The 17348-nt window shown below is 45.9% G+C and overlaps 4 protein-coding genes across 4 annotated transcripts; 1 reads left to right on the top strand and 3 right to left on the bottom strand.

The window, feature by feature from the left end:
- Positions 1 to 3081: 3081 nt before the first annotated feature.
- On the bottom strand, positions 3082 to 3267 carry F5J12DRAFT_718876 (uncharacterized protein; the record flags this gene model as incomplete). The annotated part of the gene is made up of 1 exon (XM_051741136.1): positions 3082 to 3267. One exon carries the CDS (start codon positions 3265 to 3267, stop codon positions 3082 to 3084), a length of 186 nt encoding a protein of 61 aa, XP_051601390.1.
- Positions 3268 to 6716: 3449 nt separating this feature from the next.
- On the bottom strand, positions 6717 to 6875 carry F5J12DRAFT_718537 (uncharacterized protein; the record flags this gene model as incomplete). The annotated part of the gene is made up of 1 exon (XM_051741116.1): positions 6717 to 6875. A coding segment is annotated over one exon (159 nt), but the record flags the coding sequence as incomplete, so codon positions are not given.
- Positions 6876 to 7388: 513 nt separating this feature from the next.
- On the bottom strand, positions 7389 to 8738 carry F5J12DRAFT_781777 (uncharacterized protein; the record flags this gene model as incomplete). Its single annotated transcript, XM_051742611.1, has 6 exons — positions 7389 to 7697; positions 7753 to 7855; positions 8135 to 8184; positions 8231 to 8347; positions 8409 to 8643; positions 8707 to 8738. The coding sequence occupies 6 exons, from the start codon at positions 8736 to 8738 to the stop codon at positions 7389 to 7391; spliced, it is 846 nt and encodes a 281-aa protein (XP_051601388.1).
- An 854-nt stretch (positions 8739 to 9592) lies between these two features.
- F5J12DRAFT_904923 (uncharacterized protein) lies at positions 9593 to 12840 on the top strand (the record flags this gene model as incomplete). Its single annotated transcript, XM_051748596.1, has 15 exons — positions 9593 to 9675; positions 9856 to 10141; positions 10301 to 10372; positions 10425 to 10629; positions 10791 to 10870; positions 10901 to 11038; positions 11084 to 11263; positions 11370 to 11402; positions 11453 to 11474; positions 11511 to 11629; positions 11696 to 11864; positions 12006 to 12126; positions 12198 to 12413; positions 12441 to 12584; positions 12645 to 12840. 15 exons carry the CDS (start codon positions 9593 to 9595, stop codon positions 12838 to 12840), a joined length of 2064 nt encoding a protein of 687 aa, XP_051601387.1.
- Positions 12841 to 17348: the final 4508 nt, after the last annotated feature.

Raw genomic sequence — 17348 nt, 5'->3', positions numbered from 1 at the left:
CCCCAATAACCTACGATAGACGATAACAGTAACTGGAAGGGGTTCTGAGGGTTCTTGGACACCCGGCGATACACGTAGATAAATATGATGTAGATCCTGAGTTGAAATATTTCAACTCCGAGCGCGGGCGTGTTCTCCAGTGAATTTTCTAGTTTAGGATTCCCTCGGTATTGTAATTATCACAAGAATAACAACGCTCTCATTGCCAAGATAACAATAAGAATAAGAACCGCCGGCATCTATGCCGCTAGAACCCAAGAATAGCAATCAGGACCACCAGCCGCAGTGGCCTTAGACTATGCCGCTGGAACACGAGAATAACAATAAGGACCGCCAGCCGCAGTGGCCTCCGCTGCCGGAACACAGGAATAACAATAGGGTGGCTTAAAGTTGGCGCCTACGCTGCCATCGCCGCCTACGCCTACAGCAAGACTACCCACAAATTAGCTGTAGGCGTAGGCACCAACTTTGAGTGACCCTAACAAGGACTGCCAACCGCAGTGGCCTCTGCCGCCGGAACACATGAATAACAACAAGAATCACACCAGCGGTTTGGAGAATTCTGATGGCCCAAAATGGAAATGCGACGAACATCATGGGTGAAGTACAACGCAGGTGGCACTGGTCTATTCATCTCAGCTTAGTATAGGTCAAATTCAGCCCTAGCAATAGGTGCTCGTAATCTTTGTTCCTATATTTGTGCTGAAAGCGATCCGCGTCCGGGTTTTTGGTAAAGGAGGCACGGGAAAGTACAGGACAAAACGAAACTACCAAGCAACTGATGGGATCGGAACATCTGTGGAGGGCATGAGGCAGAACATGGGAGGTGGGGAGGGTGTCATAGAACTACTAGTTCTAGGATGGGCGTGTGTGATGGAACACCGAGGGTGATAGTCACATGGTAAGTTAGTTTTGGTCGGAAGGGTCTCAAGCTTTCTCAGCAGGATCTAGCCAAGTTGTCTCTTAATAAAACTGGGGAATCATCAGGAAATTAATTGATGTCTATTGTGCCTGTCATGTACACAGATAGTCAAAAAAGTCCAGATAGTTGCCAGGACTATTTCTAGTAGATTCTATTTCTATTTTGACTATCCAGTCTATTTTTGACTATTCATTGACTATCCACACTATTTTTTTTTGACTTTGACAAAAACTAAGTAGAAAATAGCTCAGCCACTGCCTGAGTATGGGCAAGATGACTGAGGGTTTTGTAAGTGAGAGAAGTGAAGTATATATATGTGTAAATGAGCTCATAAGAACAAGGGACAAGGGGTAAGAAAAGATACTAGCAGTGATACATAACCTGTCAAAAACAGAAGCATGGGAAAAAAGGCCAGTTCATCTAAGGTTCATCTAAGGTTCATCAGAGGTTCATCTGCTATCCACTTATGTAACCTTGTCACTTCTTGACACTCCCACTCAAGCAAAGTTGAAGTCCCATAGCCTTGGTCATGATGTCAGCTACCATGTCTCCAGTTGGGACAGCATCAGTGTAGCCATGGAAATCCATGTCCATGGAGATGTCTGAGCCATCATAGACTAGCTCTAAGTCCTTTGTGGCTTGCATGTAGCATAGGACCCTCTTTGCCATCTCCCATTGTGTCTCAGTGGGTGCTGCACTGAAATGGCTGAGTACTCCAACTAGGAATGCGAGGTCTGGCCACATTCCAAGCATGGCATACATCAGTGAGCCTATGACAGTTAGGTAGGACACATGCTGGCCTTCAATGGTTATCTCTGGGACTGGTGGTCCATCCTCTGGTATGGTCACAGTCAGTTTTAGGTTGTGTGGCAGTGGGGTGTACACTGGTTTGCAGTTTTTCATGCCAGTGTGTTCTAACACAGTCCAGATGTACTGTGACTGGGATAATGTGATGGTCCAGTTTTGCTGGTCACATTGGAGTTCAATCCCTAGGATGTACTTGGCCACTCCAAGGTCCTGCATCTTGAAAGATGATGCTAGAGTGGATTTTACCTCATCCATGAGCTTCTGGGAACTTGCAGCCAAGAGTAGGTCATCCACATAGACCACCAAGAAACAAACCTGTTTGCCCTTTTGGAGAACATACAGGCAGGTCTCAGCATCCAGCCAGGTGAAGCTGATTTCACCAAGTTTATGGTCAAGGGTGTCATTCCAAGTCCAGCCAGCCTGCTTAAGCCCATAGAGGGAGCCCTGAGCTGTGAACAGTAACTTGGTTGTATTGGGACTCCAGATGGTGGGGACATGTATAATTCTTCCTCCAACTCACCATTTAGGTAGGCAGTGGAAACATCCATTTGGTCCAACTCCAGGTTATGCTTTGCTGCCAGTGCAATGATGATCCTTACAGACTCTAGGTTTGCTACAGGGGCAAAAACCTCCTGGTAGTCTACACCCTCTCCTTGGGTGAAGCCATGGGCAACTATTCAGAGTTTGTACTGCTCTATCTTGCCTGCTTGATCATGCTTGATCTGGAAAACTGGCTTTGAGGTGATTGGGATAACTCCAGCTGGGACTGGGACTGTCTCATACACATGGTTGGAATTTAGGGAAAGTAGTTCTTCTTCAAGGGCTGATCTCCAGAGGTGGCTATCTGGTTGAGAGAAGGCTTCATTGAGAGTCTGGGGGAGGTCATCATTTGATGGACCAGTACCTGCAACTCCAGTGAAGAAAGTGCCATTATCTAGTAGTTCAGACAGGAAGGCACCTGGGATTTCAGGCTCAGTTGGGGCTGGTGCTTCTTCATGACTTCAGTGTGCTGCTTCATCATCTAAGGTCCACTGGTAATCTCAGTTTTTGTCTGCTGGCCTTTTCTCCCTTGCACTCTGACATGAGCCAGGCACCATCCTAGCTGGGTGACGTGGTGGTGATCTGGGTGGTTGGAGTATTTGCTGTGGTGAAGTCTGAGGTTCTGGTAACTGGACTTGCAGTTCCAGTGTATGAGGGCAGCTACCTGGACCAGGGTCTGGATTTATTTCCTCTGGGGCTGGTGGGTTGATATGTGGGGGTGGTGGATCTCCTCCCACTGCTCCCACTGGCTCTGGTAATTGTGGAGGCAGGTTGATGTCATCCTCTTCTTCTTCAGGAGAACTGGGGTCAGGTCAGTGGAGTTGTGGTGGGATAAGGCCCTCCCACTGTTTGCCAGTGGGGTCTGGTGTCCATGGCCTTAACTCCAGAAGGCTGAGGGAACCAGATTCATCAAACCTCACATGCTGGCTAGAGGACACAGTGCATTTCTGTAGGTCCAGGAGTTTGTAGGCTTGTTGTCCATGGGTGTAACCAATCATGATGGCCTTTTGGGCATGTGGGTAGAACTTTCCTGGCTGCTGGTCCCTTGGAATTAGTGCATATGCTGGGCACCCAAAACTCTGGAAGATGGTTGGGTCCACTCATCAGTTGAAGACCACTTCATATGGTGTTCATCCTTTGATGCCTTCAGCTGGACTTCAGGCAGTGACATAGGCTGCTGTGGCCATGGTGTCAGCCCAGAAAGACTTTGGCAGCTTTGACTCTTTGAGTATGGTGTTTGCCAGGGTTGACAAAGTCTGGTTCATGTGCTCTGCAAGTCCATTTTGCTCTGGGGTGTCTGGCACTGAGGTCTCATGCTGGACACCATCAGATTGGAGTTGTTCCTGGAACTTTGCACCAGTGAACTCTCCACCATTGTCACTCCAGAGGTACTCAAGAGCCTCAGTGGTGAATGACTCCTCTCCTAACTCCTGCTGGAAGTAAGTTTTGATGTCTGACCTCCACTGCTAGTAGGCCTTTGCAGCTTTGCTTTTGTGCTTTATGAAGTATACCCAAGGGAAGCATGTGAAGTCATCAACTATCACCACCCAATACCAGTAGCCTTCCCTGGAGGCTGGTGTGATGGGGCCTCCAACATCAGTGTGTACCATTTGGAAAGGTCAGGTAGTGCAAGGGCCTTTGGTGGGCTTGAATGGTAGTTTCTTCATTTTTGCTGTTGTGCATGGCTCACAGAACTCTGGTTCTCCAGTCAAAGAGTTGATGCCTGGGAGTTGGCCCTCCCTTGTCATGTGCCAGAGCCAGTCAGTGGAAATGTGTCCCATTCACCAGTGCAGCAAGTTTATGTCAACTGTGGCATGTGCACTCTCAGCTGGTATGACTGGGGTCACATTTGCATGGTAGAGGTTTTGCTGGTGAGCACCAGTCATGACTGGTTCCCTTCCCTGGTATATGGAGCAGGTATTTGAGTCCCCTGGGAAGTATGTGGATAGACCAGACTTCACCAACTTGTTTACAGAGATGAGGGTTACCTTGAAGTTGGGTACATATAGGACATCTGAGAGGATAAAATCATTTGTTGTGCCAGAAACCTTGGTTTTCAGTGTTACTGTACCAATGCCAGTGGCCTCAACAGTGGAGCTATCACCAAGGGTGACTGGTCTGCCAGGGTTTAGTTCCCTGAATGAAGTGAACCATGTCCAGTGATGGGCCATGTGCAATGTGGCTCCAGAGTCAATGATGCTGTTTGGGGTTTTTCCAGGAGCTGGCTTGGTCAATAGGTAAGCATGAATACAGTTGATTAGCTTTTGGGATACAGATGCGGTAGCTACATGAGCAGAGTCTGGTGGACTGGTGTCTGGTGCCATCTCAGCCATATTTGACTTCTCACCCTTCTTAGCTTGTCCTCCACCTTCCCTTCCCTTCCACAGCTCCTTTACCCACTTTTGGTAGGACCAACAGTTGTTGGTGCTGTGGCCAGAGCTCTGATGGTGCTCACACCATTTGTCTCCAGTTGACCCCTTTACTTGGGCCTTAAGGCCAGTTTCCAGTGCCCCAGAGAGTGTCAGTTGGCCAGCCTCAGACATGATGTGAGTTTCTACCTTATCAAAGGTCAACTTGTCTGGTTTGACAGTGTTGATGATGGCAGAGGTGAACATGCTCCACTCTGGGGTTTTTGGTAGTGAATTGAGTAAAGTGAATGTGAGTAGTTTGGTGTCAACAGCAAACTTCATGCTGGTGAGCCAGGATTCTGTGGTCCTCATACCAGCAATGTGGTCAGATATGCTCATTGTGCCATCCCAGGTGGAGTCTAGTGTTGGAGTTTATTGCCTTTACCTTAGTTGTGGTTCACTGAGCACAGCATTATGTAATCCAAAAGCGGACACTTAGCAGTTTATTTTTTCCTTACTGCACCTCAGCTTCAACCAACTTGAAGTCTGAGTATATTCCTCTCCATAGACTTGACAATCCTGCAGCATGTCATCCTCCAAAATCTAGTAATTGCCAGTACAGATAGTAGGCATTGGCAAGGTTCAAGTCTTCATGTAGCACTAACAGCACATCATATAGGGACTTTGCTGTGGTGTGTTTTTGGGTTTTGATGAGGAGGGCATCTGATAGTTGATCTTGTATGATGCTGTGTGCCTTTTCATCACATTCAGTCCACTTCTGGAGTTCCTCTGGGTCTGGTGTGGAAGTGTGGATGCTGGTGTTTGTGCCAGACTTGGATGTAGATGTGCCAGTGCTGGTACTGGTGACTGGGCTTGAGCCAGGTTTGAGGTCTGTGCCTAGTACAACCCCTAAGACCTTTCCACAGCAAAGTTGGACAGTGATTCAGAGTTTCCAGATCTCATAATTGTTTGGCCCTGTTAGTATGGGCAAGTCAGTTGCAGTGGTGCTAGTAGTAGCTGACATCTTGAGTAGTGAAGCTCGGGTGCCTGTTATGCAGGTAGGTCAGCAAACCAAAGGATTTTTGGGGGGAAATTTTTTTTGGGGGGTGCAAGTCATCTGGTGTTGTGTGAGGAGCTAGGATGCGCCCTCAGGGCTCATAACCTGACAAAAACTAAGTAGAAAATAGGTCAGCCACTGCCTGAGTATGGGCAAGATGACTGGGTATTCACCTAAGTAGAAAATAGCTAACATATAATTAGTAAAGTGTAAAACAAATGCAAGGGATAACTATACCTCAGCCACTGCCTGAGTATGGGCAAGACAACTGGGGGTTTTGTAAGTGAGAGAAGTGAAGTATATATATGTGAAAACAAGCTCATAAGAACAAGGGACAAGGGGTAAGAAAAGATACTAGCAGTGATACATAACCTGTCAAAAACAGCAGTGTGGAAAAAAAGGTCTGTTCATCTAAGGTTTGTCTAAGGTTCATCAGAGGTTTGTCTGCTGGCCACTTATGTAACCTTGTCACTTGTTGACAGACTATTTGTACTATTTGTGACTTTCCAGACTTTTTGTGAGGGTGACTTTTTTGACAATCTTGAAGCAGGCTCACATGGTTCACAAATAATGCATCATGAGATGTCATTCATTTACCACAAAGCATAGTAGAAAAAAAAATTAGAATGGGCATAGTAAGCACTTGTGTCTCAATTCAAGCACAAGTGGGGATCAGACTTGAAGCAGTGGAATGAGCATCCAAGTGATTGGGGGAGGGGTGAGAGAGAGAGTATGCAATATATGTATGAAATATTTCTGCACTGTGCAATGTAGGGGATTCCAATGAGGGGACATCCAGCCAAGTCTGTCCTGTCAACTTGTCAGCAAGATACTCATAGCATACACAAATCTTACAGATACTTTGACATAAATCAGTATTAACAGCAGAATAAAGCTCATCCATCAGGTCACCTGGAGAACTGCCATTGTCCAATGTCTCTGTGGAGGGGATAATGAGGGTATGAGCCATAGCAATGATCTCACTCATCATGGCATTATTGCATTTAGAAATGGATGTGTGATAGTCATGAGTGCTGGTGCCTCAATTCCACTCAGAGAATGCCAGTGCACTCGATGACTCCTTCCCAGACACTTTGTTGAGCTTGAGTGGAGTTTTTGCCATCACCCTCATACCATGGGTACTCATTTGATCATTGACTTGCACCTCCCCCCTTTGGAATAGCCAAATGGCATGTTCAAGCTAAAGTAACAGTTAAAACTGCAGATCAAGGACTGACAAAGAGTTACATACTGTGGCAGCACAAAGGGAATGTGCCCCTCTGACAGCATGTTTCTTCATCATGTTGGTGCCCAGTCCTGGAATGTCAGGGCATCTGATACACAGCCAAAGATGGGCATGTGTGAAGAGTTGCAGAATGAAGTGTGATCAATAAGCATGTGCTGGGTTTGTCACATTGAGGTCTTGATATAGGAAGGAAAGCACTCCATCCATGAGTTTGTTGCAAGTTTGCCTGACAGCAGTGGTGGACTGTGCATCATCATCTGGATCCAATGCAAGAAAATGAGCAATGAGTATGATGGTGGTAGAGCCAAAGTTGCTGCTCCACAGACTGAGTTGCCAAGTTGCCTGCCCAAAAAATGAGTGAAGCATCTAGTTTAAGTATAAACAGAATAATCTTACCAGCATGGAAGTCAGTGTCCCTGGGCATACTGCATGAGAATTGAAATCTGAGACAAGGGAGGTCATGATAATTCAAAGGGCAGTCATGAGCTCCAGATCTGGGATTTCCCACAGATCGGGGAAGAACCTGGCCCACATGAGGAGAGTGGGAAGCATTTGTTTCAACCATCTTCTATCCTCTTGCAGCTCTTCAGGCAATTTTGCATTGACAAAATGTATGCACCTGCAAGTTGTGCTGTTGGTCCCTATTGAAAGTGGCCAATCTGATGTGGAACTTGCTAAGGCCAACTCCCTTGATTCTTGAGTCATAGCTTTAGTTCCATGCTGGCTCCTGTCACTAACCTTCACTTTCTTCACTGGCTTGTCAATTCTGATATTAGTCTGCAACTTGACATACATAGGTTAGTGATGACCTTAAGTGAACCAGAGGACATACCATTGTAGTAACATGTGGCTCCTTTACAACCTTCATGTGAACATTTACATCATGGAGGTCACAGAAAGGGCCCCTGTCATCTGCTGTCAGGAATGTAATTTCCCTACTGGGGGAATTGTTTTATTTTGTTTGTTTTATTTTGTTTTCATTCTAGGTATTTTTCTGCTAGTGGTACTTAGAATTTCGCTTTTTGGTTGCTTAGTCAGCCCTACCTAGTACTGGATGTAGTTAGTTTTTTTTTAAAAAAAAACAATAGATGAGTTACCCTAAGATGAGAGATGAGTTCAAGCAGGTCATTCCCTGCACCAAGACAGCCTTAGAAGCCTTCAGATGACTACCAGGATCCAGTCCCAGGTTATAGAAGCCCCTTTGGCCTACTCACTCCCCATCAGATTTCACCCTTCCCCTCACTCTCCCATTTAAATCCTTTTCCTACACTGCATTCTCAACTTTGGATGAGGAGACATATGTATTCAACATTGTCACAATCAGCATGCCTGTGCTTTAAGCTGGCCTGCACTGCATGGGAAATAGGATTTTTGGCCTTGAGATCACTCTTGGCATCAGCACTTGTGTTAGTAGTGTGCACCATAGCCTAGAAATAGTACCAGTGTGTGAGAGAGACTCATGGGCTTTCATGATCAAAAGAAAAATACCTCAACAGGCTTCTGGTACCATGTAAACTTGGCAGAGATGGTAAGGGGGTCCCTGAAGTATTGTTCATCCTCATCATGGGCCACTGCAGGAATGTCATTGCTGATCATATGGTTAGTGGTTTGAACTTGGGAGCCCAATGTTACAGAATTGTGGGGGGTACCATTTCCAACAGGTGTGATGCTGCTGGCCCAGCTCTTGACATGACCAGCCAAAAGAGTCCTATTGTTCAGGGCACTAACATTCCAGGTAAGGTTCATTCAGTGAGCAGTAGGAGCATCATGCAAGAGAAGAGCACACCATACTGGGACTTTCCTGGGTTGGGTGCACATGCTGAAGTTGCCACATTGTCACCCAGCAGTTCAGTAGTATTGTGTTGTCTTGGCAGCTTATTGCTCAAGCCCAAACAATCATTGGCAGTCACATGGTAAGAATCTACTTCTATATTCACAACTGTTGATTGATTATCAGCATCCAGAACCAATGAATTATGAAATTTGCAACCACACCCTCACCATGAGGCAAGTCAGATATATTTGTAGGTCTGCTTTGCCTGCCCTTCAGTTTCAGTTTTGGCTTCACAGCTTCACTTTGACAGCATCTTGCATTGCCTGCTCTACCTCCATGGTTGCCTCCATCTCTGAGATCTGGGTGCAGCCCTGTTGAACTGCAGTGGTGCAGGTATCACTCAAACCCTTTGCATGCAAGTCATTGGCTTTCTTCTGGCTTGAAGTGTGTCATTTAACCTGCACATCAAGAACTATGTGTCCTGGGTGCAGATTAGCCTTCTCTCTTTGTGGACAATGACTTCTAGAAGAATTGTCAGCCAACATAGTACCTGCAATACAAGGTGGCAGATGGAGACAGAGCAAGGTGAGTTTAAACTTCACTTCTTTATGCAAAAAAGAACTCACAAACAATGTACCTAGTTTTCTGTACAAAGTCCTGCTTACCTCAAGTTAATTCACCCATGCTGTCCCAATGTCTTTCCTTAGATTGAAGATGCCTGCATGCCTGACATTTAGCATGCTATGACACCCTTGTGCTGAACTGGGGTGTAACTGTTGGTTTAGAAATCTCTCAGATCTTACTCAACACATGTGCATGCATCATCCTGGTTTAGGCCATGTTCCCCCAAGTTTCACTGTCAGCACAGGGTTGCCTGACCATTTGGGACAAGACTACAATGGAATGGACCACAATGCAGCCATGTTTCCTCCAGCAACTGAGTATGACATTCCAACTCCTGGCCATCAAGAACTCAGTGATGTTGATGGTGATGGTGGTGGTGATGACTCTGACTCATTGGGCCAGGAACATGAGAGTCTAGGGCTGGAATTCATTGATCCTGCATGTAGGACTTATTGCAATTTTCATCCAGGTCTGAACAGTAATTCACATATATGCTATGATAACTACTTTGACTAATACCTCATCCATAGCATGAAGATGTGATGCCAGCAGTCAATATCTGTTGGATGATGCACCACCACCACTGTCTGCAGAGAGGTCTTCTGATGACTGGTCCCCCTTCAGAAACCAGCTTGAATTCAAGCTTGCAGATTTTCTCTTTAGGCAGGCCAAAATGCCTGCCAAAAAAATCAACACATTGCTTGAAATCTGGGCTGTGTCATTACTTCCCTTATGTGGGGAACTGCTATTCACTAACCAGAAAGACCTTTATTGTGTCATCTACAGCACATCCATCAGCAAGGTCAAGTGGGAGAGTTTTGTGGTGTGGTATGCTGACAATGGATGAGATGGACAAGACAGCAATATGGCTCCTTAAATGCTTGACAGTTACAGTGTATGGTATTGAGATCCACATAAAGTCATCCACAATGTCCTTGCTCACACTGACTTAATAGGTCAAATTGACTATGTACCATACTAGGAGTATGATTCTACAAACAATCAAAGGTGCTGGGAGGATTTCATGTCAGGAGCCTGGGTGTGGAACAAGGTGGTAAGTAGTGCCCACTTCAGCTTGAAACTTGATGCTAACTTCACTCTCCTAGGACAGAATCATTAGTGAAGATCCAATGATGGCTGGGGCGACACTAATTCCCATTATTCTTGGTAGTGACAAGACAATGGTATCAGTAGCAACTGGCCAGACTGACTATTACCCCTTGTATCTCTCCATCAGAAATGTTTGCAACACTGTTTGTCATGCTCACTGCAATGTGGTAGTCCTCATTGGGTTCCTGGCAATGCCAAAGAGTAAGATCCCACATTCTATGAGTTTGTATCACTGCTAACATACCATTTAGCCACTAGAGAACATGCTGGTTCCTCTGCTTTCTGAAATTTCAAAAGGCAGCTTTTCCACTCCTTGCTAACATGCATTCTTTGTTCACTTTGACCCACCATGAGTGTCCCAGAAATAATATTATGTGGCAACAAATACTATTGGTGTGTCATATATGCACTAGCAGCTTATATAGCTGACTATGAGGAACAAGTTCTGTTGTCTTGTATCATATAGAATTAGTGCCTGAAGTGCCTCACACACCAGGAGAGTCTGGATGATGACATGCTCCATTATCATCATGAGCATGCCAATGCTGTGATCAAAGAATTTGACTTTTGTAAACTGTGGGACACATATGGGATTGTTGGCAACATAGTGGTAAGTGTAACCCCATGTTTTCTTTCATTTTCTAATCAAAGACAGCCATTTACAAATGATTTTCCACACACAGACATCTATGGCATGCTTTCACCAGATACCCTCCACCAGCTTATCAAAGGTGGGTTCAAGGACCACCTGGTGGATTGGGTCAAGTGTTACCTAATCCATGTTCATGGAAAGACACAGGTGGAAAAAGTCTTGGACAAAATTGACTGGCAGTATGTGACTTCAATCAATATTTGTATCTACTTCATGGTGTTTCAGGATCACAGCTGTTGCCCCATATACTGGGCTGCAGCATTTTCCTCAAGGTTGACACTTCAAACAGTGGACTGGCAACAATTCCAAGGGCCTTATGAAGGTGTGCTCATCTGTATTTCCTTCATGTGATTATTGACCAGTCCTTCTCAGGTTTACATCACAGCAATTGAAGGTTATGTTCCACAATATGTTGTCTTCACATTTTGAGCCTTTCTGGAATTTTGTTACCTTGTTCATTGGAATGTTATCACTCAACAGATGCTTGTTGAAATTGATGATGCACTCAGGCACTTCCACCTTTATTGTGAAGTCTTCTGGAATGCTGGGGTAGTTGATACCTTCTCACTGCCATGGCAACATGCTATGAAGCATTAATACCACCTTATCTGTCAGTTCAGTGCACCAAATGGCCTCTGCTCTTCAGTTACAGAGTCCAAACATATTAAGGCCATCAAATGGCCTTATCAGCACACTAACCACTTTCAAGCTCTCAGACAGATGCTTTTGATCAACCAGAGGCTTGACAAGCTCATCACCACACATGCTGGCTTTAAAGAACATGGTATGTTAAATGAACCATTACTATCACATGTGCTTGGGGCTCTGGGTATGAGTATTAATCCTACGATTCACCCATTTCTGATGGGCATTCAGGTCAATGTTCCAATGATGCCAATGATCCATACAACCAAGTTTGGGAAAGCCATGACATGGCCAATGAAATTGAAAGAACAAACAGGGAGTTATGAGGAGGAACCAGGTGATACTGTTGACACTCCCAGGTCAGTCAAGGCCCATGTATCATTGGCTCATACTCATCATATGTCTTAACCTTATACTCTGTACATACTCAGATGCTAACTGGTTTAAATATCTTAGAATGTAAGTGCACAAGGACAGTAGGTGCCCTAGCAGCTGAACTCTGCCTGCCACAGCTTCTCAACATTCTGCACCATTTCCTCTACTTGCAACTCTTTCCCACTGATGATCTGGATGACATCCCCCTTGACAAGTGCCCACTCTATGATGGTAGCATGCATGTCTACAACTCTGCATGTTCCACTTTTTTTGCACAAAGCAATCTATGTGGCCTCTATGGCATGTGCTGTGAGTACATTCATTCCTGCCCCATGTGGAGGAATGAAGGACCCTGTTTTGACTGTGTCTTCATTGTAACCAATCCAGAGGCAGAGGGTATGCATGGACTGGACATTGCCTGCATTCTGTGCTTTTTTTCATTCAAGTATCAAGGCACTTTGTATCCATGCACTGTCATACATTGGTTCAACTGAATGGGGGATGGCCCAGACATAGCTACAGGGATGTGGATTGTCTGCCCAAGTTACAATCCACACAACATCCCACATATCACCATCATTCACATTGATGTGATATATCATGTGGCCCATCTCATCCCTGTTGATGGCACCCATGACATCAACACCAGGGACATCAAGCCTCATGACTCCTATGATATGTTCAATTCCTTCTATGTGAACAAATTTGCTGACCATTGTGCATTTGAAATTGTATTCTAGCTTGCCATGGTATGCTCAATGTGTGCTCAAGAACCACCTGAATCAATCAGCCAAATTTACCATGTAACATTTGCTATCCAATTCCTGACCAAGAGTCAAAGCAGGTTCATCTATCAAGTTGACTGGTGGCAGCTTGTACTAATTAGTATCCCAGACTCTGCACTGGACACATGCTCACCTGCCATCTGAACCAACCCATACATCTCTGAGGTGTGTCATCTCATCTCATAGTGACTACAGTTGCTAAAGAATGCCCAAGCGACTGGTGGTCAGCTTCCTGCTGCCCCTGGTCTGCAAGACATTCACCCAAATGCCTATGCTAACCCATCTACACTTCCACCTGGCTTGAGTGGCCCTCTGCTCCTCCTTCAGTTGACTTCCACCCACCCCCTACTTAGGTCTGACTCCAGAGGTCTGGGAAATAATGATAGCCTTCATTTTCCCCTGCCTCCTGTGCCTGTTAGCCATGCCTCTCCTCCATTCAGGGGTCTTCCCCCTCCTGTTTCCATCAATGAATCACAGCATCCCACCTCTCACACTGCACTTTCCCCCATGGATGTCAATGCCCCCATCACTGTGACTTCTCTGGCCCTTCCCAGGATAGTGTTGGTCATGGTGCCACTGGTCACCCATGTGTCTTGCCACACCACCCTGTCCCACAACAGCAGCTCCTGACAGAAGAACTATAATCTTCTGCCAACCAGGATCTGGCACAGCACTCAGAGTACTTCAGCCACCCACTACATGTCCCTTCAGGATCTGTGTCACCTGCTCCCCATCCCACTTGCCCTTGCTCTCTTGTTTCCACCTTCCCAGCCTACCCTCCTCCAAGTCATCAGCCAATCAGGCTGGCTCAGCTGAGCATTCTGGCTTCCAAGCATACACCCCCTTTGTATCCACACAACCTACATGCAGCAAATCACAATATGGCCTGGGATTTCCACAGTCCTCACCCAGAACACCACTGTGACTGGGAGGATCATGACCACCATGGATGTTCTGAATATCTGACTCACCCTTTACAGCAACCTTACTATGCCTCCCATTCCCCAGGACCTCACTGTGCTCTAAGTCCCATGGAGACATCCCCTCACTCTGCCCATCACCCACAGCCCCATTGGGACTCAAAGCCCCCTGGTGGCCCATCCCATCAACCTCTGGGTCCTCCTGAAAGTGGGCACTGGTGCTATGATCCCACCAGATTCAACACACATGAACATCTGGTGGAGCAAGATGTGGAGTCAAGAAGGCACTCAAGTTCAGTTGTTAACTCACCAGAGGCAGTACCTTGTGTCCCACTTCATACAAATATTCACATGTCTATGTCTCCAGAGCCATCATCAGCCAACTTGAAGAACAGGAGGAAGAAGCTGCAACTGATGAAGGGCAAGGATTCAAACATGCAAAGTACTGGTGGGTCCATCCCTAGTGATGCCCCAAAGAGGAAGAAGCATCAATGTCAGGTCAAGGATGACTCTGCCTGTTTGGATTCAAACAGGTTACCCACTAATCTACCCTCATCATTCAAGGTCACCCCATTCTCAGTGAAGGATGGACCAGATGTGGCAAGTTTGATGCAGTTCTGGACATTGTTTGCTACAGCTGTCACTGACTAGTGCCACCCCACACCTGCTGTCCTGAGTGGTACATGAAGATTATGATGAAGGCATTGCTGATGCATTGGTTAACCTGTCCCAGACCAGTCCTGCCAAGCAGTTGGCTTCTGTGCATGACAACTACAATGTGATGATGCACTTGCCAACACTGTCTAATGCAAGCCACCACACCATCAATTTGCCACATTATGCTGCCCCCCATCATCAATCTGCATTGTCCTCCAACAGTCCTTCACCTGCTTCATCCAGAGCATCATCCCTCAAGTGCCTACTCAGTCCTGCAATGGAGGAAACAGACAGTAAGTGCACTCAAGTTGAGAGTGTGAAGTGAGGTAGTGGTTTGTCTTCTGGACAACACACCCCTGTTCCATCTTGCTCATCTTGCTCCTTCCACATGCTGCCCACACCACACTCACCTGATTCTCATCCACATAACAAGAGTCACTCAAACATTTCCAAGACAAGGATTCTCTTTTGATGGATGCATGTATTTCAACTGTGGTGGGTGCAGGCAAAGACTCAATGAGTGAGTGCTTGCAGACAGTACTCAAAAGGTGTTAGAATGACCATGTGGCCAACCATCTGGGACATGAACTTGAGAAGCAGTTAGGTGTTGTATATGACTTGAGTACTAAAAGAACAGAGACCCCTGTATATACAGTATATGGCACAGAATAACACTTTCTTTACTAATACTACTACTATCTTGACTAGTTTGACTTTTGAACTTTTCAAGAATTACTATCTTGACTATTTAAACTATTTTGACTAATCTAAACTTTGTCTGTATTGAGTGTGACCAGAAATAGCCATAATAGTTGAAATAGATAAATAATTCCATAAAAAGCACAGGTGGTATTTGGTTAACTTCCTGATGATGTGTCTATGAGTGCAGGTCTTTTATATACCAATGTACATGAGGGTCAGTACAGAAAAGGGAAAGAGACATCAAAGAGAATGTGAGGTTCATGTCAAGTCATTGGAGATTTATAGGGATCTGCATGGGTACCTGTAACCAACACAGGTATCTGTACCCATACCCATGTGGGTGTGGGTGGGGGTCTGGCTTTCAGACACCCACAGATTTCCATACCCACACCCACAAGCCAGGGTAGCCATGTTATGTTTCACCTGGTCCTTGCCTGCTGCTTTCCTTGTGTTGATCCTATGGCCTATACTTGTCTTTTCTAGCCATCTTCTCTTTGTTCTGACAGCCTACTATTACCACCACTAGCATTAGTCTCTCATGCCTTGCTGCATACTCTTGTTGTCATTGTTCAACCATTGGCATATTTGCTTATGGACATGCAGGCTGTTGAGAATACAGGTTGACATCACACCCAAATGAAGAAACAACACTATGCCTGAGGGTGGGATGAATGTCATACCCAAAAGGGGGGGAGGGGTAAAAAGACATAGCAGGAATAAGGGCAGAAATACCCTGATGAATGATATATCAAATACATGACATAGATACAAGGTAGCTATTGCACAGGAAGTAATCTCGATGAGATGAGAACATCTGCTTGTCAACCTGCCTACTCACCTGACCACACTGAACTCAAGTGATAATGCACAGGCCCAACCTTGCACCTCTGCCTAAGAGAGTTACATCAGCCTACCAGCATGCATCATTGCTGAAAGGTTATGAGCCCCATCTGCTCATAACTTACCCATCACTGAGTCATCACCATAGAGCTAAGAGGGTCCAATCACCTATCTGCCTGAGGGGAGAGAAGAGAGATATCAAGAACAAGGGCACCAGCCAATCTGTAAGGCTTGCTTCCTAAACAAGATGCCACCCCTAACACACAGACCAGCAGACTAACATGGTCAATGACTCTTGTGGGACCAGTGGCATCAGCCACAGTTCCGAGGATGCCTTTGGTAATGTCACACTCACTTACAGACTCATCTACAGTGGTAGGCCCCTCATTGCACCCAATGGGGTTGAGCCTGGCCATCAAATGGTCCTCAATGTCAACAATGGTGATGTTGAAAGGGAAATGAAATGCTAGGTGAGAGAGGACAATAGGGGGAGATGAAGGTAGTGAAGACAGGGAAACTCACTGCTAATAGCTGGAAGCATGGAAAAAGAAGATCACTGCCATACTTTGGCTCCAATATTGGTACAAAATGGTGACAGACAATGACCCAAAACCATCTGACACTCTAGTCAACCTGTCATGACCATGACATTGGCATAAGCCCCTAACATCTACTCCACCCTCTTCTGATGCATTCCTGCACTCCTCTGACCCTTCTGACACATCTCTGCACCTTTATGAGGTCCCCTGTCCATATTCCGACCAACTCCACCCACCTCCACTCTCAGGCCAGTCATGTGAAGGCCAGACCTTCACCTGTGCCTCCTCTGAGACCTTGGTCAGCTTGTCAGGATGTCAGACTTGTGGCCCTGCATCCCAGATAGGGTTCTGCCCTTGTGTCAGTTTTTCTCTGTTCTTCCACTCCTTTGGTATTTACCCTCTCTCCCTCATTGTAGTAGTTCCCTTGTCTCAGCTAAGGTCCCTGTCATCCCTATCCTCTATCCCTTGTGTCAGAGGTACTGCTAACCTGTTATACATTTATTGGCTTGCATTCTACACTGCCCTGCCCTTGACCTACATCATATATAAGGCCATGTAGTACTCCAATGTAATCAGCATGAATATTGACAATAAAGTCCCCACTTCCAACTCCATCTGAGTCCCCTCTGGAGTTTTGCCTCCACTCCCCTGAGTCCACTCTGCCTCTGAAATACAAGGGCTGAGCTCATGCAAGAGGGCAGCACACTAGCTGAACCCAATGCCCTCTCATCTGACCTCTGACCTCCAACTCCAATTCCTGTCTCTGAAACTTTCCTCCATACCCCTCTGCTCACTGTTTGTTGAA

The sequence above is a fragment of the Pisolithus orientalis genome (assembly GCF_024613125.1).
Source record: "Pisolithus orientalis strain OTSU chromosome Unknown F5J12scaffold_9, whole genome shotgun sequence".
NCBI classification, from domain to species: domain Eukaryota; kingdom Fungi; phylum Basidiomycota; class Agaricomycetes; order Boletales; family Pisolithaceae; genus Pisolithus; species Pisolithus orientalis.
This window is presented reverse-complemented; position numbering and strand designations above follow the sequence as displayed.